The sequence below is a fragment of the Alligator sinensis genome, unplaced genomic scaffold (assembly GCF_000455745.1).
Source record: "Alligator sinensis unplaced genomic scaffold, ASM45574v1 scaffold198_1, whole genome shotgun sequence".
NCBI classification, from domain to species: Eukaryota; Metazoa; Chordata; order Crocodylia; family Alligatoridae; genus Alligator; species Alligator sinensis.
In genome coordinates, this window is record NW_005841906.1 from 2,591,198 (window position 1) to 2,616,885 (window position 25,688).

Consider the following 25,688-nt stretch of genomic DNA (forward strand, 5'->3'; position numbering starts at 1 on the left):
ATTCCTGCACACCCACATGATACATGACTCCTAGTAGAGAACATGATTCACAGCTACTATTGTCCTCATAGGTAAAAGTTATCATAACGTCAGTGGTTCTGCCACTTTTATTCCAGAAAGGTAAGATCTGAATGTGAGAATCTTGTCAAAGTCATTTTCAAGAAGCAGAATTATAAACAAATAATTTCCCTTGTTTTAAGCCTATAAGAATATTATACTAAAGTCTATAAATTCTAGACTTTTATCTGAATATCATGGATGGTAAGAAATTTAAAGTTACTAAACAATTTCAATTACAGACATATAATTTATTTTTTAAAGATGCAATGGCATTTATTTTTGGAGCTGGTTAACACGATGTACTGTTTGTGCTCATGTGTCTATACTAGGTGACAAATCAAATGGTCACAGCATGCAAGGCCTATATTACTGATGGTGGTGTTTCTCGTGTGTGGGACCAGGAAATACCAGTAGTTATTAAAAAAATTCAGGTCTGTATAATGTCATTTTGTTGTTTTTACTGATCACCTACCCTAGCTTTTGATTTTCACCTGATAAACACATGCTAATAGCAAGAGTACATTAAGGTCAAATATTTTTATTACACAAGAATATATTGTTTGGTTTTATGAACATTTGTCAACTTGTTGTTTAGAGATACTTTTATCAGTCATAACACTTTATAGAATTTACAGTGCAAGATAAATAGGCATAGAATTTGAAGGTAATGAGTAAAGGAATGAAAAAGTGACATTTGAAACAAGCAAAATAAGTAATTAGAGAATAGGAGAAAAAATAAGTGTGGCAGGTGGAGCTGCTCACAGGGGTCAGAGGCATCAGGTACAGACCCTAGCGCTCCCGAAGGCAGCCCCGGGGACCCTGATGCTGTGGGGAACTTACCCGGGAGAGAGCCGGAGCTGTGCAAGCTGGCTTTTCAAGCAGCTGTCAATCAGGCTGGGCGGCAGCTGGCTGATGACATCAGCCGTGCCTGCTGCTGCTGGGGTTTTTAAATCTCTTGCAAAGGCCAGGCATAGGGGAAGCCACTGGGGTGAGACAACAAGCTCATGAGGGTGGATCCTGGCTAGCACAGGCTCTCCACAACGCTGACCCGCCAAAGTAGGACAAAGTGGGGAAGACAGAATACACTTCCCCAGGCAGAGCACCCAGCGGAGGACTCTGGGCTCTATCCCAGCGTTGGGAGCTCTGAGTCACTGCAGCTGTTCTCAACCCTACAGAGGGCATGGCTGTTCTGGGCCTGGCAAAAGGATGGAGCAGGGTCAAGAAGCGGGGACGAATGCCAGGCTGAAACCATAAGCCTGCACTCTCCCCTGAGACTGACGAAGCGAGGCCCAATGAGAGGCCATAAGGAGCCAGTACCAGTAATTAGGAACAGAGGCACGACAGCCCGCACAGTTGGTGAGTGGACTGGGGCGTAGAAGGACCAGCAGCACTGACCCCATGAGTATTAATGTCCCCAGGACAGCATGGGAACACCACTGAACCCCTCCTTCAAGTATGTTTCCATCAAGTCAGACCGCAGCTGGAGTACTGCGTGCAATTCTCTGGTCAGACCGCAGCTGGAGCACTGTGTGCAATTCTGGGCGCTGCACTTCAAGAGGGATGCGGATAACCTGGAGAGAGTCCTGAGAAGGGCCACTCGTATGGTTAAGGGCCTGCAGACCAAGCCCTACGACGAGAGACTAGAGAAACTGGACCTTTTCAGCCTCCGCAAGAGAAGGTTGAGAGGCGACCTTGTGGCTGACTATAAGTTCATCACAGGGGCACAGAAGGGAATTGGTGAGTATTTATTCACCAAGGTGCCCCTGGGGTTTACAAGAAATAATGGCCACAAGCTAGCAGAGAGCAGATTTAGACTGGACATTAGGAAGAACTTCTTCACAGTTAGAGTGGCCAAGGTGTGGAACGGGCTCCCAAGGGAGGTGGTGCTCTCCCCTACCCTGGGGGTCTTCGAGAAGAGGTTGGATAGGCATCTAGCTGGGGTCATCTAGACCCAGCCCTCTTTCCTGCCCATGCAGGGGGTCGGACTCGATGATCTATTGAGGTCCCTTCCGACCCTAACATCTATGAATCAAGTCATGGTAGGTGAGTTGGGGTGCCTGGCCCAGTGAGCGGGAGATACTCACACCACCATCTGGGGACATCACAATAAGAAATTCTGATATTTTTAAATAGAAGCTGAAAGTAGCCCAAAAATTGGAAGAGTAAATACTGAAGGCATAGAAGGCAAATATGTCTAGAGGAGCAGGATTAAGATCTAAAAATGTACAGGAGGAGAAATGTTTTTTCTAGGCATCATTAGTAGTGTGAGATAAAGCCCAAAGAGAAGAGCAGAAACAGGGGTCAAAGGGAGCAGAACAATGGGCAAACTACTAGGCATGTTGGGCAATAATGAAATGTAGACAAAGCAGTATTTTTTTTAAAACAGGGATGAATTCAGGCTTTGTGTAGAAATGCATAGGGACCATTGAAAGAATGATAGGAGGTGAGTGAAAAAGGGAGCTTATTTTGGCTTATCTTGAAACTGTGGTGTGTATGTAGCGTAACTGAGACTGAATGAAGGTGTCTAATATACAGGTTAAGTCAGGCCCCTAAACCCCACTGAAGGGCAGGGATTTGGACACATCCCAGTGTTTAAGTGTATTGGAAAGATGATGAGGAGGAGTCATGGAGACTGGAAATGTAGAGGTCAATAGTTTTGATGAGAACTGCTTAATAGCATGAGCCAGAATTTGGCCATGTGTTGAATAGAATGGGGAAGATTTTAGAAATGTTAGTAGGAAAAACAAATTAACTGGTAAAGGAGTGGTGAGGAGAAAAGAAAAGGAAGGAACCAAAGAACCTCAAGGTTCCGGTTCTGTCTATAGTGTATACACCTGTGTAGTTAAGCAATGTATGAGCTACCTGTAAATCATTCTTTTACATTAGATAATCATTATTTAAAAATAGAAGTAACCCTGAGAGAAGGGAGCAGAAACCAGAACGCCTTACTCCCAGGGGAATTATGTAAACACTGGTCTACAGTGGCATATTTCCTTCTGTTTTCTTGCCTGCTTTTCCTAGTGTAAGATAGTTACAAGGAAGTAGGAGATCGTGTGTTAATCCCCTTGAGGTAAAGACTACTTAGAACCCAGATCTCATTCTTCATGCATAAGTACTCTAACCACTATGTTATTGTGCAAAAAGTGGGCATTACTACTTCCCCAACTGTTAGACTACTTTTTGTCAAATGGGGGAGTAGATGTATTGGATTTAGTATTAGTGTATTTGAGACTGCAGTGTAGATATAGTGTAGTTGAGACTTATTGAACGTGACCATTGTGTACTTTGAGTTAAATCCCTAAACCCCACTGAAGGGCAGAGGTTCAAACACATCCCGGTGCTTAGTTTTGTTTTATTTTTGTTTTGTTTTCATTGGCTACTTCTAAATACCTCTTGGCTTTCTGAATTACCCTGTGGAGGCATCTGTCTCCCCCCATTCTCTGTATAGAGCAGTTATGTCAAATTGAATTGCTCTTCAGAGGTGACTGATTCTTCCTGTTTGTGCTATAGGGTTCCTAGATATCTAAATCCAGTTAAAATTTGGTTACTCTCTCTGAGGTAAGGCACCTCAATTTTAGATATTGGAATGCCTAAATGTAGGTGCCTCTGAGACCAAACTGAATTGCAATGTAGGAGGATAATAGAAGATGATAAAGTCATACTGCGAGTATACTCTGGGTGGATTATAGTATTCGGGTGTGCAGGGAACACAATAACATTATTGGAATTTCTTAGAGCACTTTCTGTTCTACTTTACAAAGTAACTTAAAAACCAAATTCAGACTGCATATGATTAAGGCCCTGTGCAGCAAGTGTGACTAACTTTTGCAGCAGTCAGGTAGCAATACTGCAGCTGTATAAGAAAATATTATACATTTGAAGGTTCTGTTGAATAAGGTATGAAAATTAGGGGTGCACCAATAAAGGTTCTTTGAGCTAATACTGGTGGCTGATTTTTAATGAGCTGTATTGGCTGATACTGATTAAATTCCTGATAATCAGCCGGGCAGCTTGGAGAGCAGCATCTGGCTGGTAAGTCTTGTTGTGGAAACACACGCAGCATACTTTTGGGTCAGGTCAGCAGAAGCTTTTATTCAAATGAAACTACAGCTGTAGGGGGGACTCTAAAGTGACATGGATTTTCCAAGCACTTGGAAGGGGTTCCCCCCAAGAGCAAAATCAGGAGACTTATATATTTTTTAATAGTCGCTTACAACTCACGTGATCATATAGTGGAGTTTGCTAGGAAAGCAGCTACAAACACCAGCTCATACTGCTTTGCTGTTATCAGGATGGGAACTATGGGGGAGACAAAGCGAGAAATGACATTCCCTTCTTGCACCTGGAAATCAGAGTTGTATGTACTTTTTTTTCTGCTATCTTCAAGGCCGCGGTGAGCGAAGCAGTTGCAGAGGAGTTACAAAGAACAAACACTTTCCCTTATCTGTTCTACTATACAGAGCCAGCAATTCCCAACAAAGCGGTTATGTCATCTTATAACTCATATGATCAAAGTTTAAGGCATTTATTTTTTTCTGATTCCACAGTCTGTTGTGGCAGAAGGGGCGAGGAGGGAGGGAAGGGGCATGAGGGGTGTAGATCAAGGCCCTCATGGTGAGGGAGGGAGTGGGGCTGGGGCAGGTGCTGCACAGCTGGGGTGGAGTGCAGAACAGAGCTGTGAGTGGGAGGGGTTGACTTCTGCCACTGCACGCACCCCAGGAGGGTGCGGGGGTGTGTGCCCCCAGATATGTGTGCGGGGCGAGGGCAAGTTGCTGCTGTGAGCTGGGGCTGGGGTGGTGCTGAGCTCTTCCTGGGGGGCTGGGCTGAGCTGGGCTGGGCTGTGCTCGGGGCAGGTGGTGGCAGCACCAAGAGGGAGGCTATGGGGGTGGCTACAGCCACCCCAAAATTTTTTGTAGCCCCCAACCAGTCTCGCTGCCACCTACCCTGAGTGCAGCCCCAGCCCAACCTCCCTGCCAGGATCAGCTTGCAGCGCTGTCCCATGCCCCACCCTGGTTGTACAGCACATGCCCCAGCCCCACTCCCTCCCTCACCGCCTGGACCTCAATCTTTCCCCTCCCCCCCCACACCCCTTCCCTTGCAACAGCAGCCAGACCTGGCTGCTGTCCATGCTGCTGGGCTGTGCTCCTGGCTGCCTGTGTGCTGCATTGTGGCTGCACGCATTCATGGGGCATTTATCAACGGCATTATTGGCCACGTCAGCCAAAAAAAGCCAATTGCCGATACTGTCAATTTTCCCAAAATTATCATTACATTGGTTTACCCTTGATTACATTATCATTATCATTACATTAATAAATTTCATTGTTTTACCCTTGATCCATATGTTCAGGCTTTTCTTTTGTAACTACTCAAACTAGAAAACTATTTACAGAAATGAAAACTAAGACTCTGGAACACAATTTCGCAATAGGTGTGAATTCTTAGACCAATTCCATGGTATTGTGAAATACTTGGGACCTTGACTATGATTTGACTGTTGTTTGTCTGTTATTCAATAGCTACTGATTGTTTTTCTTTTTTCTAAATTAAGGTTAAAACAACCCATCAGATGCTAATGGACTAATATTTGATCTAGTTTTATTTAATATAAACCATCTGATGCATTATTAAGCATATTATCGCATGTTACTATTAATCATATGCCATTCAGAAGCCCCACTTATTTTGGCTATGGTGCTGACACATGATAAAGATTTATTAGTAAAGTCCTCCAACAAAGATTGATGTACATTCTCAATTATGAGGATTGAGTAATATTTCATAATTCAGTTAGAGGGAATTATTTGTTTAAATTTAAACATATGTGCAGTTCTTTGCAGTATTAGATTAAGATGACAAATCACATGAGTACAGGAAAAAAGATGTGGGATAGGAATTCAAGAGAAACAGTGCTTGGAAGTGGGGCAAGATACAAGTTTTGTGCTATGAATAAATTATTTTTAATGATAAGAAATAGGTATACAAGTCCTTATTGGCCATTTGCCTAGCCTTGGTAGTTTTGCCTGGATCTCTAGGAGAAGGCACAGTTTTTTCCCTGGCACTCTTTTCTTGGAGATGTGAATAGAAAAATATCATTATGAGTAAATTAAGTAGGTTTTTCCACACATTCATTTTAGTGTCAAAATGGTAATACATACCAGCAGAAATAGCAGACTTTTTTGTACATCATAATAAATACTGTACTAATATTTAACTAATAATAATAATAATTTATAATTATAATAATAATAATTTAACCCTTTAACTAATATTTATTGTGGTATTTGTTTCTTAACCTTTTTAGGACTGCATGTTTTTATTTAAAGAATATCAAAAATGTTTTCATAAAACAAGGACACAGATCTTGGAAGCCTTAGGGGAAAAGACATTTGAGGTGTCAGAGATGTATATCTTCGGTAAATTTGAAGCTTTTTGTAAAAGGCTAGAAAAAGTAAGTATGTCATAAAATTGTTTTGTTGAAAAATGTGTTTGCTTAATGATTAAATTTTGAGTAAAGGATTACTTAGTATCCTGCATTCTTATTACAGTAGGAAGTAAAAAAAAAAAAAAAAAATATCTGGTATTTTTAGATAGTAAGAACTGCCATTTACTGGGTCAGATCATAGGTCCGTGTTGCTCAGTATCTTGTGTCACACAGTGGCAGAGAGCAGATGCTGAAAGGGAGAGTGAACAGAATATCACCAAGGATTTTTCCACTGTTTCTCTCCCACTTGCAGCACCCAGCATTTAAGTTCTAAGACGTTCTGCTTCGGAGGCTGTATTCCTAACTCCTGTGCTCAGTAGCTCCTGATGCACCTCTCCTTCAAGAATTTGTCCAATCCCTTTTTGGGTAAACTTTCAGCTTCCAAAGTATCTTGTTGAAATGAGTTCCATACTTTAATTCCTTGTGTTAAAAGAACTTTTATTGGTTTTGAATTTATTACCTACTAGTTCTGTTTTATGACTCCTAGTTCTTGTATTATATTTTCTCTTAGCCATTTAGTATTTTATATACTCCTTATTATGTCCTCCCTTAAGTATCTCTTCTAAACTGAATAATCTTGGCTTCTTTAGTCTCCCCTCATATGGAAGCCCCTGTGACAACGAGCAAGCTTGCTGGCCTGATCTTTCTATTGGGCTGCCCCCTGTCCATGGGCACTCTGCCTGCCCGTCTTGCCTACCACACCTTGGTGTGATTAAATTATGATCTTCACAATGCAGGAGGCTGCCCATTTTAAGATTCTGATGTTTAGGGATGATATTTGCAGCTTCGAACCATCCCCAACACTTCAGCCCATGCCTCACGGATGCCAACATAAGTTCTGTCTGTCTCTGGATCGAGTCCAGACCAAATTTGGCCGTAGTTAGGCCTCTTCCATACTGCCCTGTTATGGGCCACATGCATGCAGCCCCCCTCTCACAGGGAACTCATTCATTCCCCCTGCTCTCACCAGGGTTCCATTGGACCACACACATCCTGCCCTTGCTCCCTGAGCGACCCCCTTGGGCCATCGAGCTCATTTCCCTTCAGTCCTTGGCCAGCAGGCATACAGCAATTTGGTGCTCTCTCATGCCCTCATCTGAGTGGCTACCAGGCAATTTGTCAAACTGAGGTTAACTTTGCCCCACGCCCATCTCTGGGCCACTTCTCTGCCCCTATCTCTTGGGGACTCCACACCGCCCCCTTGCCGAGGCCAGGGCTCTCTGGGATCCTCCATCCTGACCGCCCCCATAGGCTCAGGTGCCTGCCTAGACATGTCTGGCCCACCAGTTCTAACTAAAAAACCCACTAGATGGTGGAGGCTAGGTTTTAGGCACCCTTCCCTACCTTTCATTGGGGAGGCAACTGGTTGGGCATTTCTTGGGGACTCCCACACTACCAGGAGCTCCACCAGGCCATCCTTCCCTAGCAGGGTGCAGTTTTAGGTCATACCCAGGACCACTGAGGCCTCCTCCTCCCCCATAGCTTCCCCTTTACCTCCATGTTGTTCCTGGGGCAAGAGCTCAGCAGGGAGATGTTTCTCCTCTGCTGGCTGGTCACAAACTGCCCCCCATCAGCCCAGAGAGCTGGGCATTAAATGGCTGCCCTGATCAGGCACCTGCCCTCTCCCAGGCCTAGCCCTTAAAGTGACAGGCACTAAAAGTGCTCTGTTACACCTTCCATACCACTAATCATCCTTGTTGGCTTTCTCTGTGCCTTCTGTAGTTTTATATTCTTTTTGCAGAAGACTTCAACTTGGGAGTGTGAGGACTAGAACTGGGCACTGTATTCAAGGTGTGGATGCACCATGGATTTATAAAGGGTCATGATGATGCTTTGTTTTGTGTACAATTCCCTTCTTAATCATTCCTACCATTTTTGCTTTCCTTTTTGATGGCTGCTGAGCACCAAGCTGGTGTTTTTAACAAGCTGTCCACAATGACTCTGTGACAGGGGACTAAGTTAAGGCCAGATCTCAACATCAGCCCACCCAACTGTCTATGTGGGGCAGTCCACCCAATCTTGCCTGCAACGAGTTGTTGTTTGATAACTGGTATAAAATGAGGGAGGCTGCCCATTTTAATGCCCTGATGCCAGGGAGTGTTGTACACAGCTCCATATCATCCCTATGCCATGTCCCATGCCTTGCAGATGGCATCATAAGTAGATCATAACTCCAGCCCAAGGCCGGGCTAGCTCTGCCCCTGGCTGGGCCTCTCCCATTCTACTCAAACACTCTGCCTCCTCTCACAGGGCCTTATTCACTCTGTCCCCTCTCACAGGCCCTCTTACATACCACCCCTCACTGCGCCACTCTGAACCTGCCCTGATCCTTTTGAGCGACCCCCTGGGCAATCAGGTTTCCTACTCTCATACTAGTTGGTGCACAGGCAGCACCTTCAGGTCACTTGAGCTTCCCTATTCTACGAGGCACTGACCTTATGTCCTGCCCTGGGTGGAGCTCAGCCTCTAGCCCAGGGGTGGGCAAAATACGGCCTGCGGGCCAGATTTGGCCTACCAGGCCATTCTGTCTGGCCCACAGGATCCCTAAAAATTTAGAAAATATATATTTATCTTCTCCTGGCTGCCTGTCAAAGATGACAGGAGCAGGGGGCAGTAGGACCCAGGGGGGAGCCAGTAGGAGCCAGCAACGAGGCCAGCCTAGCCCTGTCCCCTCCCACCCCTGTCCCCTGAACTGCAAGTCTTATGATAGTAACAAGGTAAATAGATTTTGAGGTTCAGTGGTGTTTTTGTTCTCACTAATTATAAAGTCCATGTACAAATACAAATATTGCCAAACTGGCCAAAGTTTCCTGCTATAAATAAAATCTTGATACAGTTGGGATCAGGAGGACAGAAAACTTTCAAGATGTACCTGCCCCAGACTTGGTGATCTGTGTAATGCCTCAGTGTTACTAAATGAAATAAATACATGACTTCTTAGAGTAGATAAGATGTAGGGACTGAATAAATAAAAAAAAAAATAGTAAACAATACGTGAACAAATACAGAGAAAAATATTTGTTTTTGTTTAACTGCTTCTCTTTCTTTGGAAGTTACATTTATACTACTACTGCTCACCACTACTCTGATATTATCCTTTTGGTTTGTTTATTTCACTCATCACTTCTAATCTCTATACCAGTGATTCCCAAAAGGTGTGCCACCGCACAGAACAAAGGAAGTATGTTGGAAGATCCCCCTGTATGAGGAGGTGTATGCTCTCCTTTCCCAGTGGGCACCCAGCACCTCCCCCAGCTACTCCAGCAGCACCTGTGGCTGCTTCTCTGGGGGCTGCCATCCCTGCTTCTGCCTTCCCACATGCTTCTGCATACCCAGGCAGCCTCTCTGCCAGCCCCGCCCCCACTGCCAGCAGCATGCCCTCTGCGGGTGGGTGGGTGGATGTACGGAGTTGCACTTCATAGCCTAGCTCATCTGCTCCACTCCCATACTCCTGGGGTCAGCAAGAGGGGCACAGGGGTGAGACACTGGAGGAGCAGTCTCAGCAGTGGGGGCTGCCCCTGTCCCCTGAGGTACAGACCAAGAGTTGGGAAGGGGCAGAAAGTGGAAAAAGCAGGGCGCAGCAGGGTGAGGATTTGCCCCCAACTCCCTTAAATGGCAACAGTTAGATAAGTGGTTCTTAACTTTTTTTACCCTCAAGGTTCCCCTCCATATCTTTTTTGAATTTAGATCTAAGTAATTTTCAGCCAGGGTACCATGAAATTCAGAAAAGTTAGTTATTTTTTAACAATACATCTTATCACTGGTATAATTTCCTCTACCAGGGGAATGAAATATGGGGATTATTTTATAAGGTGTGTGGGGGTGTGTGATGTAAATGTATCTTTTCACGTGTAAGAGTGAAGTATGCCACCAATTTTAATCCAGGAAAAAGTTTGCTCCAGGTATCAAAAGTTTGAGAAACACTGCTCTATATCTTAAATATAGATGGTTCAATTTAATTTTCAAGTCCATCCTATTGTGCCCCAGTTTATTAAACCCCCCCCACAATTTATTTACATACTACACCTCTGAAATAACACAAGCACCTTATTTTGGGAAGTCAGAATGAAGAAAAAATTTTCCTTGAAAAGAAGGTGTGAAGGAGGAGACAGAGTTGTACTGCCAGTGCAGGAGCTAGAGGCTCCAGCTATGCATAGCAGGAGTAGAACCCTCTCATCACCCTCACTCCCTTCCTTCCCTCGTAGCTGCAACTATAACAGCTACAATTCACCCCCTCACAACTGCAGCTTAAGACCCTTGTTACACAGCAATTTTAGGTGGCTTCTAGAGCCCTTAACCCCTGGACTGGCTTCACCTTAACACATTTTAACTGGCTTAAAGCACTCATCATTCGGTTTAGTTATACCACCCTAGGGCAGGATTATCTCTAATCCACCTAATTTTGCTCCTGTTCCATTAAGGTGTGGCCACTTTCCACAGCTATTCCACCCAAATTGAAGTCTTCAATGTGATGAAGTGGTCAACAAGGCTAACTGCACTTTATCATGCACTAGCAGTGTGGATGCCAGGGTGCAACGGGCCTGGACACAGTGTTTCACCCCCTGGGGGCATTGGGCAGAGCACAGCCCTGGAGCACCTGGAAGTCATGGTGCCTCCTGCTGCTGCCTAGATTATCTTGCTGTTACCACTCATGGTAGCATGGGAAGGCAAGCTTCAGAGAAAAAAAAGACTGCTCCTCAGGCTAATGAGGGCCCCTGAGCTGGCTGGGTGCCATCTGAGCTCCAAGGGGCCCAATTCTTTTTTTTCCAGAGCTCAGAAGGCACCTGGCCAGCTGGCAGCCTAGCCAGCTGAGTTCCAAGGGGCCCACTCCTTTTTATCTCCAGAGCTGCCCCTTTCCAGCCCCCCCCCACTCCACCCCTGGCCAAACACCACCTGAGCTTCCTTTTGGAGCTCAAGTGGTGCCCAGGCAGGGACAGCATGGGGAAGGGGGCTCTGGAGGAAAAAAAGGATTGTGTTCCTCAGAGTTCAGGCAGTGAGCTGGTTCAGATGGCAGCAGGAGGTACCACAGTCACCAGGCACTCTGGGGCTGCGGTGCTGGCTCTGCCTGGCAGAAGCAGTGAACCAGTCCTACAACTTACCGACCCAGCTGTATTTATTGTCATTGCAGTCAATGCCAATAAATACAATAGACTAAAAAACAACAGAAATTGAAGATATTGTGGCTGACAGCACTGATTTGGTTTGCTCTAAGAAACATTTTACTTATAGGTTCCTAGTCCTGACCCTGCTTACCAAACTTCTAGTGGCAAGTCACAGCAGTGCAGGTGAGGGACAGTCACAGTTTCATTACAGATGATTTTTCATCTTAAGGTGATGACTGCTCCACTAAATCGAACAACACAAAGCTGATTAACATTTGTTTGGCTTACTGTGTAAGGTGTAACAAGTCCCTAATTGTATGCAGATCAGTACTGTAAAAGCCTTAACTCAGTAGCAGTTGTGAGAAGGTTAAACTAATAGCTGTTGTCTGTAAAGCAGGCAGAGGGGGGAGTAAGGTTGAGGGGAATCTTGCCCCAGATCTGAGTGGCTGATTATGGTAGAAAGAATTATGGTAAGGGTTGAGGTTGCAAGTCGAGGCTGCTGTATTTAGTTATATTTGATGAAAAGTGATTGGGATGATATCTTGTGGATAGTAGTTTATAAGAAGAGGTTGGTCATTAGCCTGAGTTTAGTCTAATTAGACCTGGATATAATTATTACCTTGCTAAAAGGAAATACCAAAAGTTGATTAAAATGCATTGATAATGTTTTATGAGTGTGATTTTCTTTTATTTCAGATTACAGAAATGATTACTATAGTACAAACTTTTTCTGCACTGAGTATGTCTACAATTGAAGGTATAGATATTATGGCAATAAAATTCAAAAATATCTACCAAAGTATCCAGAAGAAACAATATGATATTCTTGACCCACGAAAAACAGAATTTGATATAGATTTTGTTGACTTTTCAACAAAAATCGGAGGTTTAGAGGTAGGTAGTATTGCTATTAGTATTTTAACTAGGGCAAAATTCTGTCACCGTTACTTATTAAAAACTACCTGGAATTCACTGAGAGTGTTTACTGGAAAGGGCCTATATCTTTAGGTTTTATTGTCAAACTAAAAAACACCAATTTCACAATTTATTAAATGGACTCATGTTTACGTAATTCTTAAACCACTTACCTTTCTTAAGAATATTTAAATGTTGGCAGTAGAGATATATTTGACTACTCGTTTGTAAAATGTGTGTCTGTTATTCTGTCTTTCATATGAATAAATTCCATTGATATCATAGGATTTGTGTGTTAGCTTCTGGAAATAAGTGTTCAGTTAATAACATTGAAACTGGACAGTTACGAATCAAAGTAGTGAAATTTATTGTCGAATCTGAGATCATAGCCTAAATTTGGGTAAATCTCACAAATATTGTGAAGATAAATATGTGAGTATGATAAGCATTCTTTATTATTGCTGTTCATCTGCTTTAGGGTGATGCAGCTTGTCATCCCAACATCTAAAATCTAGGTACCTTAGCTATGGAAAGCAATCCAATTGATGATGTTTAGGTGTTTTGGATCCTGTTGGAGTCAATGGCATGATTGGAAGGCAAGTTTGGAAGGCACCTGGCCACATTTTGCTATCGTAAGAGTTTTATACAGAAGTGTAGAGGGAACCCAGGCCAAGTTGCCACACTGAGATGAGGCCCGCGGGATATAGAGATATATAGAGGCAGTAGTTGCTTAGAAAGAGAGCATGCCAAGGTTAGCGTGGGTCAGTGTTGAGGTCTTCTTTGGGGCTCCTCCTCCCCTACACCACACACCTTTCCACTCAGCGTGAAGAAATGAGAAAAGACTCTCCCAAGCTCACAGCAGGAGGAAACTTACCGACCCAGCTGGAGCCAACTGCAACAAGTGACTTGCTGGCCATTGCAGTTCATCAGCAGCTGCTCAATCAAGATTGGCCCTGCCAGCGGTAGTGTGGGTATTCCTGGCCTGCTGCCAGGGCTGGGGCAGGGAAGAAAGACACTGGATGAGTATGGGGAACCAGGAATGCTGAGACACCAGCGAAGGAGCTCTGAACCAGCAGAACTACCCTGTGGAAGACTGGAGGAACTCCATTGATTTATAACACCACCACAAAGACCGCAGCAGTGGGGATGGCAGAGAGCAGCGGCAGGGAGACACGCTGAAGGAAGGAGCCATCTGGAGAAAATGCAGTGCTCTGAGCAGGTTTTTGCTTTTGCTTTTTCTTTACTTGGTGATAGAGCTTGGGAGGCTGGGCTGCAATCCTAGGAAAAGTGGGAAGGGTCAAACCAATGCCAGTTTAATCATGCTGGCAGGGGAACCAACTTTAGGTTTGCCAAGGAGCCACGGTGGACGGACTCGCTGTACTTGGGAAAGGTGGCAGGTGCCGCTGAAGCTTTGATGATGGATGCCAGAATGTCCATGGCTGGGAAATGCCCAAGCTGGGATGAAGGGGCCAAGAAGGCCTGTATCTTTCCTTTTGGTGCCTTTTATTCCTTTTTGGAGGGCTGGGAACTTAGGAAAGACCCACAGCCCTAAGGTCTGGATTATCTCAGGGCCAGTGGATGACGTCTGTGGTACAGTGACCCTACTAGCCAAGATTTACCTGAGTTTTGTTTCACCATTTGTATTGTCCTTCATTTTTTCTCTATGGATCATGCCACAATCAACCAATTGCAGGGCTGGCTCAGTCGCAGTCTCTACAAACCAGGCCTGAGATGAATGGAAGTCTGGAGGGGTGAAGAAGAGCACCCATTGAGAACCAAGGGCGCAATGAATGCTGTAACAACACAATGGCATTTGGACAGGGCATAGGGGAGGTTGGAGCCCCATAGAAGAACTGGACCTAGCTCATCCAGGACTATACACAGCAGAAGTGGACCATCTCCCGACTAAGACATATTTCAAAATCAAGACATGGCAGGCGAGAATCAGGCGATCTCTGCTGGGTGCTATAACTGAGTGAACTCTCATCCCCATGGCCCAGTCTCACCAAGCACAGGGCTGTCAGGCCCCATGGCCCTATCCTATGCTGTTCCAACACTTAGGGTTCTAGTTGGCGCTGGATACACATGTTTGGCTGGCCTGAGTCCTTGCCCTGCAGCTCAGGCATAGAGAGAAATAGCTGAATTGTCTGAATCTGGTGCTTTTCACTTATGATTGCTGAAGTTTGCTGCAAGTTCTGTGCTTACCTGGGCTTGGCCTGTATAAAGAAGCACATAAACTAAATAACTCAAATGGCTGTACCCTAGGCCTTTCTCTGGCCCTATGGGTGCTTTGGTCATCTTCCATCAGGCAGTCTCAGTCAGACAGGGGTAGCCCTGTTTGGGCTTAGTTTGTATGGTCTTGCCTGTCGTGGGCAAGCCCATGGAGTAATGTGGGGCCACTGGTGTTACAAACCCTGGCTTAGCCCCTAGAGGTATCTGGCTCCTCCCAACAGCGCAGTTGTCTGGTGTCAGTCTGGAGAGTTCAGATGTGCACTGTCCTGTGTTCCTGGTCCCCTGCCTCCATGGGAAAATGTGATGAGACCCCTCAGCAGGCTGTGCGTTCCTCCTGCCTTGGTGTCAGTCCAGACTTTCTTAGGGGTATCCAGGCTAGTGTGAGCCAATCCAGCTCTTTGTGCACCTCCATGTGCCCTGCTGCTGGCAGATGTTTGCAGCCCCTGAGGGGCTCATTATCCCCTGCAGCTGCTGCCTCTGAACCACAGGTGGTGCTCCGTGCACCAGCTGCCTGTTCTTTCTTGGAGCTGCAGCCCAAGCTCCTGTGGGCCTGGGGTTTTGATCCCCGCCCCGTTCTGGGTACAGGGCTCAGGAAATGCCTGTTGTGTGCTGGCTGCCTGCCCAGCAGTGCCATGGGGCTTGCCCCAGGAACGCGGGCTCACCATTTCCCTGTGAACATAGCTGGGGATCTGCTGACTGTGGAGCGTGCTGGCGGACTTTGTCCTGGTAAGTACAGGGTTCAGCTGCCCCCTGCTACAAGACCGTAAGGAGTAGTAGGTAAATCAGGGCTAGGGACAGAAGTTACATGTAAACTGGTTTAAATGATCATAAATTGGTTTAAACCTGTAACAGAACAGAAGTTCAGTGAACATAAACCAATTTCAAAATGGCTGGAACTAGTTTAAGATAAACCTGGTGGAACATAGTATCAGAGTTAACTGATTTGGGTCAAGCTGGTTTGTGAAACTTCTGTCCCAAATCCCTTCCTAGTTTAAGTTAAATCAGAGTCTCCCAGCATTCCAGCAAGCTTTCCAGTGCTGTGCTGTGCTGTGCTGTCTTCTCCAGCAGATAAGGGTTGTGGAGAGTGGGGGAGGCAGGGACTGCCCCACTCCCCAGGCAAACTGCCCTGCTAAAAGGTACCAAAAGTTACTGCTGGCTGTGACTGTGGACTACAAATCCCAGAGTCACCTGGAAGCAAGAAGAGGAAGCGAAGAGCAACCCTGAAGATTCCTGCTTTTGTGATTCTGGACCTCAAATCCCAGAGACATCAAGGACAGTAAGAAGAGGAAGTGAATACACAGCCAATGCTGGCTATGTGCCAGAGAGCTGTGCTGTAGTGCCCCCAGCCTTCTGGCCTGAGCTTCTGCATTTGGCCACATATGGCTGCATTTCCTGAATCCAAAGTGAATGTGTGTCCAGTTGTTTCTCAATTTAATCTCTGCAGTTTAGACTAACCTACAAAGATTGAATTGATTCATCCTCGTGCTTTGTGACTGTCTGTACTTAACCCAGGAGGGCCATCCAGAAAATTAGGAGATACCTAGAGGTAGCCATGGGAAATGTTAAATATAGGAATGTGCCTGAGTTCCTGCCCCTATGTCTTGATCAGGATCCAGCTATTTAGTTCCCCAGAAGTTGGGGACCAACCAACTGCCAACTGGTAATTGTGATGGTGCCACCTGTCTTTTGCATAAAAGTCTAATTGAAATATTTGCCCAAGCAACTTGAGAAGACCTAGAACCAGAGCCATTTGACATCTCCATGAATGCAGGCTGATATCTTTGGAGATAAATAATATAAAACAGCAAGAGACAACCTTTTTGGCAGGTGTCTTACTGATTCCAATCTCTTTCCTCTGCTTGATCTCCTGCTCTGCCTTCTATTTCTTGCCCTACATGCTGCTGTGCTGCCTGTCCTCTCTGTGATCTGCTACAAGCCACACACACAGACAAGCTTCCTGTGCCACTAGTAGCACTAGTGCTGCAGGTTGGCCACCCTGATATAAAACATAAATATTTATGGAAGATACCTGAAAAATATAATTGTTTTAAGAAATGTAAGGAAGACAGTGGGTTGTAAGTGAGGCAGGAGCTTGTAATGCATAAAGCCAATGCATTTTGGAGTTACATACTCAGAATCATCTTAACATGGCACAAGATGCAATAGTCTACTGTCTTTAGTGCTAAAATTGCATATATGTATCTAGTTTTAGCTGAGTGATAACTAGTGTTAGAAGAGCTATGACAAAAATAATAGATTGCATACTTATAAGGATATAAGATAAGGAAAAGGAAGAGTTATGGAAAATATATAGGAGCAGAATTGAAAGGAAATATATTTGAGAAGAACAAAATGAATTTAAGAAAGGAAAATTTTAGGCTGGTATTGAGGAGTAATTTCCTCACATTGAAATATAGTGGATGATGGAGGAGTTTCCTGAAGGAAGCATTGAAAACTCAGGAAATTGGGAAATTTAAACTTGACTGGACACATCTCTTATAAATACACACTAGGAAAAATCATGCATGGGCATAGAGATGCATTTTTTTTTTTTCACCTTTTTGCTACTTCTAATTGTATGTATAGAGTTATTTTCTGCAGATACACTAGGAGCAGGTAAGCTTGGTGAGAGGAGGTAAGTTTCAGGAGGTAAATCCTGCCCATTCACCAAACACCACAGTACTGCTTTTGGCAGACAGATGTTGTGGTTTAGTACTTCTAGTCTAAACTGAGTTCTGAGAGTGAAACAAATGTATCTGCAAATGCACAGAATTGTAATAGGCTCTTTGATGACCCCTTCTTTCTGCTCTGTTGAACAGAAATTTGGGGCATGCAACAAAAAATATGAACCAATATTTCACCAAATAAAAAAATTACAACATAGAAACTGAATAAAAAGAATGTCATACTTAATTTCTGGCAAACATGCAAAGTGTGCTTTAGTTTTTAAAACTATGTCACAGATATAGTGTTCGAGTACTTTTGTAATCGTGATGGTCTAGGAAATATGAGAGAAGCAAGGATTTTTGTGGGTGATATATTTTACTGAACTAGGTGCATGGTTGAGAGACTTGGATAAACTTGCTATGGCAGCAGTGTGCTCTTCTTCAGGTCCCAGCTGCCTTCCATGTGCAGAGAACCTGGGCAGCAGCAGCAAAGAGAGTCTGGTGGTAGTAACCTCATGGCATGGGCTCCTTGGGGGCTGCCCCTGGGGCCCCGTTTGCATCCCCTCCCTCCCTGCCCTGACCAGAAATGCTGCTGAGTACAGGGCTGTGCCTACTGTGAGAATCTCTCTTGGGCAAGGGAAACACCATTCCAGTCATCCCATCGCCCCCAGATACACAGCTGAGTGTGGGGCTGTGCTGCTCATTTCTTTTAGTCCAGAAACATAGGCTGCCTTGTTGTGTTGGACTCCCAGGGGGTGGATTCTGGGACCACCTCATAGTTGGTGACTGGGGCTGGTTCCCTGCTTGCTCCCCCTTGTTACACTATTGATTGTTTATGTCTTTTCCTTTGCAGAAAATAGACATTTGTATTTGCATCCCTGGATTCCTCAGGATCTGAGTTCAAAATTTTTTCCCTAAAAAATAGTTAGGGAAATACTTTTCACATTGAACATTAATAAAATAGAAACACAAGATTTGAAATGATGTAGAAGCAACAATGATTTCTTGTTGTGATCCTTCCCCATTTTCTCTTGTATTTTCATGAATGTTTTCATGTGCTTGTTTAAGAGAAAAAAATAAAGAAGTAATATATTAAGAAAGTATCATAGAGTAAATGGGAATACAAGTATACATATTATTAGTCATCATAGAAATCCTAGCCGTGAACTGTAAGATATCTAGAAATATTCCTATTTGTCATAGGTGCAGATACAGACTTTTATGAGTAGTTGTTTTGGAAGAATTTTGTCTTCTCAGCATGCACTTCAGTTGCTGCAAAGGTAATAGTTGTTATGTTTACAAAATATCTATTAATAGTATTGTTAATTGTATCACAAATCGCCTAGTCTAGGATAATATATTTGTGATTTTATGGACCATGAAATCTGACAGGCCAAGGATAGTTATTGACTTTTTAACGTATCTTTAAAATTCCCCTCAATAATTTTTGGTAATATCAAACAAATCTCAGAAAAGCTAGGGGTAGGACATTTAAGTTTTTGGATGAGAGAAGTTGAAATATTCTGAGTTGTGCTTTTGTATGCCACTTTGTGGTATATGAATATATATATACACCCCAGAGTTTTAATTTGGGATAAAGCAGCTATAAAATACAATTTAAATTAATATAGTCTAATTTCTTTCATCATAAACCAATATAGGTTTCAGAAACTGAACATGCCCTGTCTTCAGCAAGAAATAGCACATACTGTTGGTCTTATTCTTCAGCATTATGTAGCAGAACTTGAAGCTACTAAAAAGGTAATACATTTCTCTACAATTAGAACATTTTAATAAGTCTATAAGAATAAATTTTCTAATATTCCACCTCTCATCTAAATAATTCCTACTTAATTTTTCAATCTATATTGTTGGCTCAGAGTCAAAGTTTAATTGCTACTTCTTCCTTTCTTCTGTTATAAAAAATAGCCTGTTCAAAAGTAGATACGCTAACCTGATGTATTCTTTCTTATTGGGGCATCTGGAGGAATTCTCCCTCATAACATTTTTAAAGTTAACAGGATCAATAGTAGTTGGTGCAGGGCACCTTGGTGCTCTGCTCCTAGAGAGGGGAAACTTCCAGGGAGAGAGCCCTGGCAGGGAATAAGGAGCACAGCTGTGGGTTGCCCGGGGCAACCAGGAGGTCAGCTGGCCAGAAGGGGCAGGGACTGGCCCTCATAAGGCCCAGGGGCTGAGGCCAGGCTAGGAGTCCCCTGCATGCAGGCAGAGAGAGAGAGGAGCTCCTGGAGCAATGATGCGAGGGGAAGCCTGACGGGAGGTACCGCTAGCAGAGTAAAGGGGAGCAGCACCAAGATGTCTGAGCAATGTTGTTACAGCCAGGTGGCTTAGGTTTAAGTTGTAGCCAAGAGGCTTGTGTTTGCATTCTGCTTTGTTGTTACACTAGTGGCTTGGGTGAGGCTATTAGGGGTTGGAGGAGGCCTCATAAGGGACCCACAGTGGTGTGGGGGCCCCAGCGTCAGTAAGGGCGCAGTTTACTCATAGGGGACTCACAGCAGAGTGTGAGGACCCCAGCGCCAGTGCGGGCGCAGCATAGGGGGTACATAGACCCCAGCCCCAGAGAGGGGGGCACTGTTGAGAAGCCCCAGTGCAGGTATGGCAAACCCCAGAGAGGGGGTGTTATTGAGAAGCCCCAGGGTGGGCGTGGCAAGCCCCAGAGAAGGGGTACTACTGAGAAGCCCCAGTGCGGGCATGGTGAGCCCCTGTGGAAGGGCATAGTACTGCGGTAAACCCCGGAGAAGAGTGTAGTACTGCGGTAAACCCTGGAGAGAGGGGGTAGTAGTGCGGTGAGCCCTGGAGAAAGGGGGTAGCAGTGCGGTGGGCACGAGAGACAGGTGGCTTGACCAAGAAGTCCCAGAGTGGGCACAGAAGTCCCCAGGAAAGGGGCGACTTCACAGAGAAGTCCCCAGGAAAGGGGCAGCTTCACAGGGAAGGCCCCAGAGAGGGGCGACACTACAGAGAAGGCCCAGACTGGGCAGAGAGAGCCCCAGGAAAAGGGCAGCATTGGAGAGAAAGCCCTAGGAAAAGGGCAGCATTGGAGAGAGAGCCCCAAGAGAGGGGCAGTATTCTAGAGAAGACCCAGAGTGAGCACGGAGAGCCCTAAGAGAGGGCAGCAGCACAGAGAAGGCCCCGGAGAGCGGGCGAGTGTATTCGACAGACCAATGTCCATTCCTACTGTGAGGCTTGGGGCGTGGTATTAAGGGGTGGTTGGAGCCACGCATAGTCCATAAGACTAGGGTGCCTGAGAAGCACCCATTGTACAGTGAGACCCACGAAGAGTCCGGGAGTCCACGGGGACGGAGGTCCCAACGAACCGTGTCTAAGAGGTCATAAGACAGCCTCCCAAACTTATACAAACATCAAAGACGTGGTGGGCGAGAATCGGAGGGTGCTCTTGGACCGGCTTGGCATGGGGGAAGGGGCCTCAAGGAGATCACGGCCCTCCTGGAGGACCCCTGCCCGTGTCAGTAGTAATAATTATTACTGAGGCAAGCAAAGTAAAAAATATATTAACATTTGAGAATAACTATTCATTTTTACACATTTAAATACTAGACCACTGTTGATGTCATACATACTTTTTGACTTGTTATATTTTGATGTGTATGTCTTTAATTCTCATTTATGGAAGACCATCATATACTATTTTGTCAGAATAAAGGGGCATTAAAGTAGAATAAATATATGCAGTATATTTAAAAAAGAAAAATGTTTATTTATTGAAGAAACTAGTTCTTCAAAATGATTGTCTGCCTAGGGGACTTTACTATTTGTTTTTATTCTTCAGAATTTTGGAGTCTTTTGTTAGATTCTTGAGTTAAAGGGGGTGGGGGAGGAAAAAAAAAAAAAAAAAAAAAAAAAAAAAATCAGTGACATTTATGTCTACACATATATTTTAGAGGAGTCAGGAGCCCTTGACATAGCTTATACAAAGGAATATGTTCATACCAAACCTATCTAGAGTTATGAATTTGGTTCCCTCGCAGCTTAGATACATGACAGCTCTCTTAGTATGCACTCTTATCCACACTATCACATAAAACCAAAACAAGGAAAGAAAAAGTATACCCCCAAAATAGTGCCAAAGTTTACATCTTAGAAAAATAATGACAGTATTTTTTTCTCTCAGCAAATATAAATTGGATTTGATGAAAAAGTTATAATTGTTCTGAATACAATACCACAGAAATATTAGTAGTAGCTCTATTTCCTCCCTAGATTTAGACAGATGAGAATTAATCTAAAGTATTATAAATACACGTTTTAATTTGTTAACAGTTTTTATACTTGCATTTATTAATTATTAATATATTGTAGCTTTACCAGACCCAAAAAGATGATCCTCCTCTTGCTCGAAACATGCCCCCTGTATCAGGAAAGATACTGTGGGTAAGGCAGCTCTTCAGACGGATAAGTGAACCAATCAACTATTTCTTTGTAAGTTGATCACTGATGATGGGAAATATTATGTATTTCATAAGTCCTAAAACAATCTATATTTAGTTTACTTTTTGCCCAATGACCAAGACACCTCTCGTTATTGCCATATTTAACTTAATCTAAGCTGACTTAAAGGTGACCCCCAGTTATTAGATGCTAGACATGGAAAATTGTATCTACCCGTCTTCCATGATTTCAGAATCACAGTATTTCATACTCTGTCCTTGGGCCTATACTCTTTAACATCTTCATAAATGATGTAGACATTGGTATCAGAAGTGGACTGGCCAAATTCACTGATGACACCAAACTTTTGGGTAAAGCATCCACAACCAAGGACAGGAGGGTGATCCAGGCCGACCTTGACAGGCTCAGAAAATGGGCGGACGAAAACCTGATGGCATTCAACACCAAAAAATGCCAGGTACTCCACCTTGGGAAGAAAAACCCACAGCATGCTTACAGGCTCAGCAGTGCTATGCTTGCTAGCACCATGGCTGAAAGTGACTTGGGGGTCATGATTTCATGATTGACCACAAGATAAATATGAGCCACCAATGTGATGTTGCAGCTGGTAAAGCAAGCAAAACTCTGGCTTGCATCCATAGATGCTTCTCAAGCAGATCCCAGGATGTCATCCTCCCCCAGTACTTGGCATTGGTGAGGCCGCAGCTGGAGTACTGCATCCCGTTCTGGGCTTCACAATTTAAAAAGGATGTGGAGAAACTTGAGAGAGCCCAGAGGAGAGCCATGCGCATGATCAGAGGGCAGGAGAACAGGCTTTACGATAAGAGGCTGAGAGCCATGGGACTCTTTAGGCTGGAAAAGCGCAGGTTCACAGGTGACCTTGTGGCTGCCTACAAGTATATAAGGGGTGTGCATCAGGATCTGGGGGAATGCCTGTTCACCAGAGTTCCCCAAGGGACCACAAGGTCAAACCGTCATAAACTCTTCCAAGACCCTTTCAGGCTGGACATAAGGAAGAACTTCTTTACTGTCCGAGCCCCCAAGGCCTGGAACAGACTGCCACCAGAGGTGGTGCAAACACCTACTCTGGACTCCTTTAAGAGGCATTTGAACTTTTATCTTGCTGGGATCCTTTGACCCCAGCTGACTTCCTGCCCCTGGGGCAGGGGTTGGACTGGATGATCCTCTGAGGTCCCTTCCAGCCCTAATATCTATGAAATCTATACAGTTTATAGATTAATAAAGGATTCAGTACATATTTTCCCTGCCACTAGGAGACTCCCACTTGTAGTTGGGGTGATATTGCAAATATCACCTATTATGCAATTAGTTGGTCTGATGGGCCCTCCATTTGGGTGATTAGCAACAAGGTTTTACATCATCTTTCCATGAAAACACTGTTTTAGATTGATACTACTTCTGTCCATAAGATAGGAAAAATTCAACCTTTTATGGTTTTTTGACTGGGCACCTTCGTACATATAGTCTCGTTTAGACCTCATCTGAGATTTCTGGGGCCCTGGCAGATGTTAAAATAATGACACAATTTAAATATGAGGAATGGTATGCTCCAAAAATTGCACATCTTGCCATGCTGTACATGTACCATCTCCCTTGGGAGCCCATTCCAGAGCCTGGCAGCCTTAACTGTAAAGTAATGCCTCCTGATATCAAGCCTGACCATACTCTCAATCAATTTGTGGTCATTATTCCTTGTTATCCCAAGTGGTGCCTGGGGGAACAGAGCCTCACCTATTTTCTGCTGGTCCCCCCTGGTGACTTTATAGATGGCCACCAGATCCCCTCTCAGTCTTCTCTTGTGAAGGCTGAATAAATTCAGGCCCTTTAGTCTATCTAAATAGGGCATGGCCTGGTGCCCCCTGACCTTGTGAATGGCCCTCCTCTGGTCCCTCTCAAGGTTAGCCACATCCCTCTTGAAGTGTGGCGCCCAGAACTGGATGCAGTACTCCAACTGTGGCTTGACCAGTGCCACATAGAGGGGAAGGACCCCCTCCCTGGACCTGCTTGTGATGCATCTGTAGATGCACAACAAGGTGCGGTTAGCCTTACTGACTGCTTCCTCGCATTGGCAGTTCATGTCCATCCTGGAGTCAACAATGACTCCCAAGATCCCTTTCAGTCACTGCTGTTGAGAATGGTGTTCCCCAGCCTATAGGTATGTTGCAGGTTCCTTCTCCCTAGATGCAGCACCTTGCACTTACCTGCATTGAATTCCATTCTATTCTCATCCGCCCACCTCTGTAACCTGTCTAGATCTAGTTGGATTCTGTCCCTCCCCTCCAGTGTGCCTACTTCTCCCCACATATTTGTGTCATTAGCAAATTTGGACAGTGTGCTTTCCACGCTCACCTCCAAGTAACTGATAAAGATGTTGAACAGCACAGACCCAAGGACCGAGCCCTGGGGAACTCCACTGCCCATATCCCTCCAGACTGAAAATGACCCATCCACCACCACTCTCTGGGTGAGACCTTTGAGACAATATGCCACCCATCTTACTGTAGGCATCAATGCTGCAGTCGTCTAGTTTTTTTTAAAGAATAGGGTAAGAAACAGTGTCAAAGGCCTTCTTAAAGTCCAGGTAGATGACATAGATGACATCCACCTCAACACTCACATCCAAGGACTTTGTGACCTGGTCGTAAAAGGAAACAAGGCTAGGCTAGTCAGGCAGGATTTGCCTGCAATGAACCCGTGTTGGTTGCTCCTGAGCATTACCTCCCATGCTGGGCCCCCACAGATGTGCTCCTTGATAATTTTCTCAAAGGTCTTCCCAAGGACCGAGGTGAGACTAACTGGCCAATAGTTACCCCGGTTCTCCTTTCTTCCCTTCCTGTAAATGGGGACCACATTGGCCCTTTTCCAGTCCTCTGGGACCTGGCCAGAGCACCACAAGTGCTCATACAGCTGTTATAAAACAGCTAAACAGATCCCCTGGTTCTACCAGATCTGAGGATATGTCTTTAGCCTCTTTTAGAAATATTTCTGTCTCTGAAATTTATAGATCTGTCCCCTGGGCAGTTCATATTTAACAAAACTTTAGTTTCCAGACTAGGCATCCAGTGCTGACATTTGCTTTGGCAAGGCAGTTCTTCAATCAGTTTTTCAATAAAACTTTTACTCTGCTTCATGGCATGAAGTTACTCCTTGGGGCTAGGGACAGACATTACATACGTACTGGTTTAAATGATCAGAAACTGGTTTAAACCTGTAACAGAACAGATGTTCAGTGCACATAAACCAGTTTGAAAATGGCTGAAACTAGTTTGAGATAAACCTGGTTGAATGTAGTATTAGACTTAACTGATTTGGGTCAAACTGGTTTATGCAATGTCTGCCCCAGACCCCTTCTTGGTTTAATATAAACTAGATTGGACCGATACTCTTTAATGTGTTCATCAGCGACTTGGACGAGGGAGTGAAGTGTACTCTGTCCAAGTTTGTGGATGACACAAAGCTATGGGGAGAAGTGGACACGCCGGAGGGCAGGGAACAGCTGCAAGCAGACCTGGATAGGTTGGACAAGTGGGCAGAAAACAACAGAATGCAGTTCAACAAGGAGAAATGCAAAGTGCTGCACCTAGGGAGGAAAAATGTCCAGCACACCTACTGCCTAGGGAATGACCTGCTGGGTGGCACAGAAGCGGAAAGGGATCTTGGAGTCCTAGTGGACTCCAAGATGAACATGAGTCGGCAGTGTAACGAAGCCATCAGAAAAGCCAATGGCACTTTATCGTGCATCAACAGATGCATGACGAATAGGTCCAAGGAGGTGACACTTCC

The 25,688-nt window shown here is 44.6% G+C and overlaps 1 protein-coding gene across 1 annotated transcript in view; it reads left to right on the forward strand.

Moving 5' to 3' along the window:
* The window catches only part of DNAH8 (dynein axonemal heavy chain 8), a 340,250-nt gene that overhangs the window by 41,396 nt on the left and 273,166 nt on the right, over nt 1-25,688 (forward strand). Inside the window, exons 11-16 of the mRNA XM_025197818.1 lie at nt 390-491; nt 6,365-6,511; nt 12,343-12,540; nt 18,663-18,739; nt 19,121-19,220; nt 21,795-21,914. Of these exons, the coding sequence (XP_025053603.1) occupies nt 390-491; nt 6,365-6,511; nt 12,343-12,540; nt 18,663-18,739; nt 19,121-19,220; nt 21,795-21,914 (744 nt within the window). The remainder of the gene's footprint in view (nt 1-389; nt 492-6,364; nt 6,512-12,342; nt 12,541-18,662; nt 18,740-19,120; nt 19,221-21,794; nt 21,915-25,688) is intronic.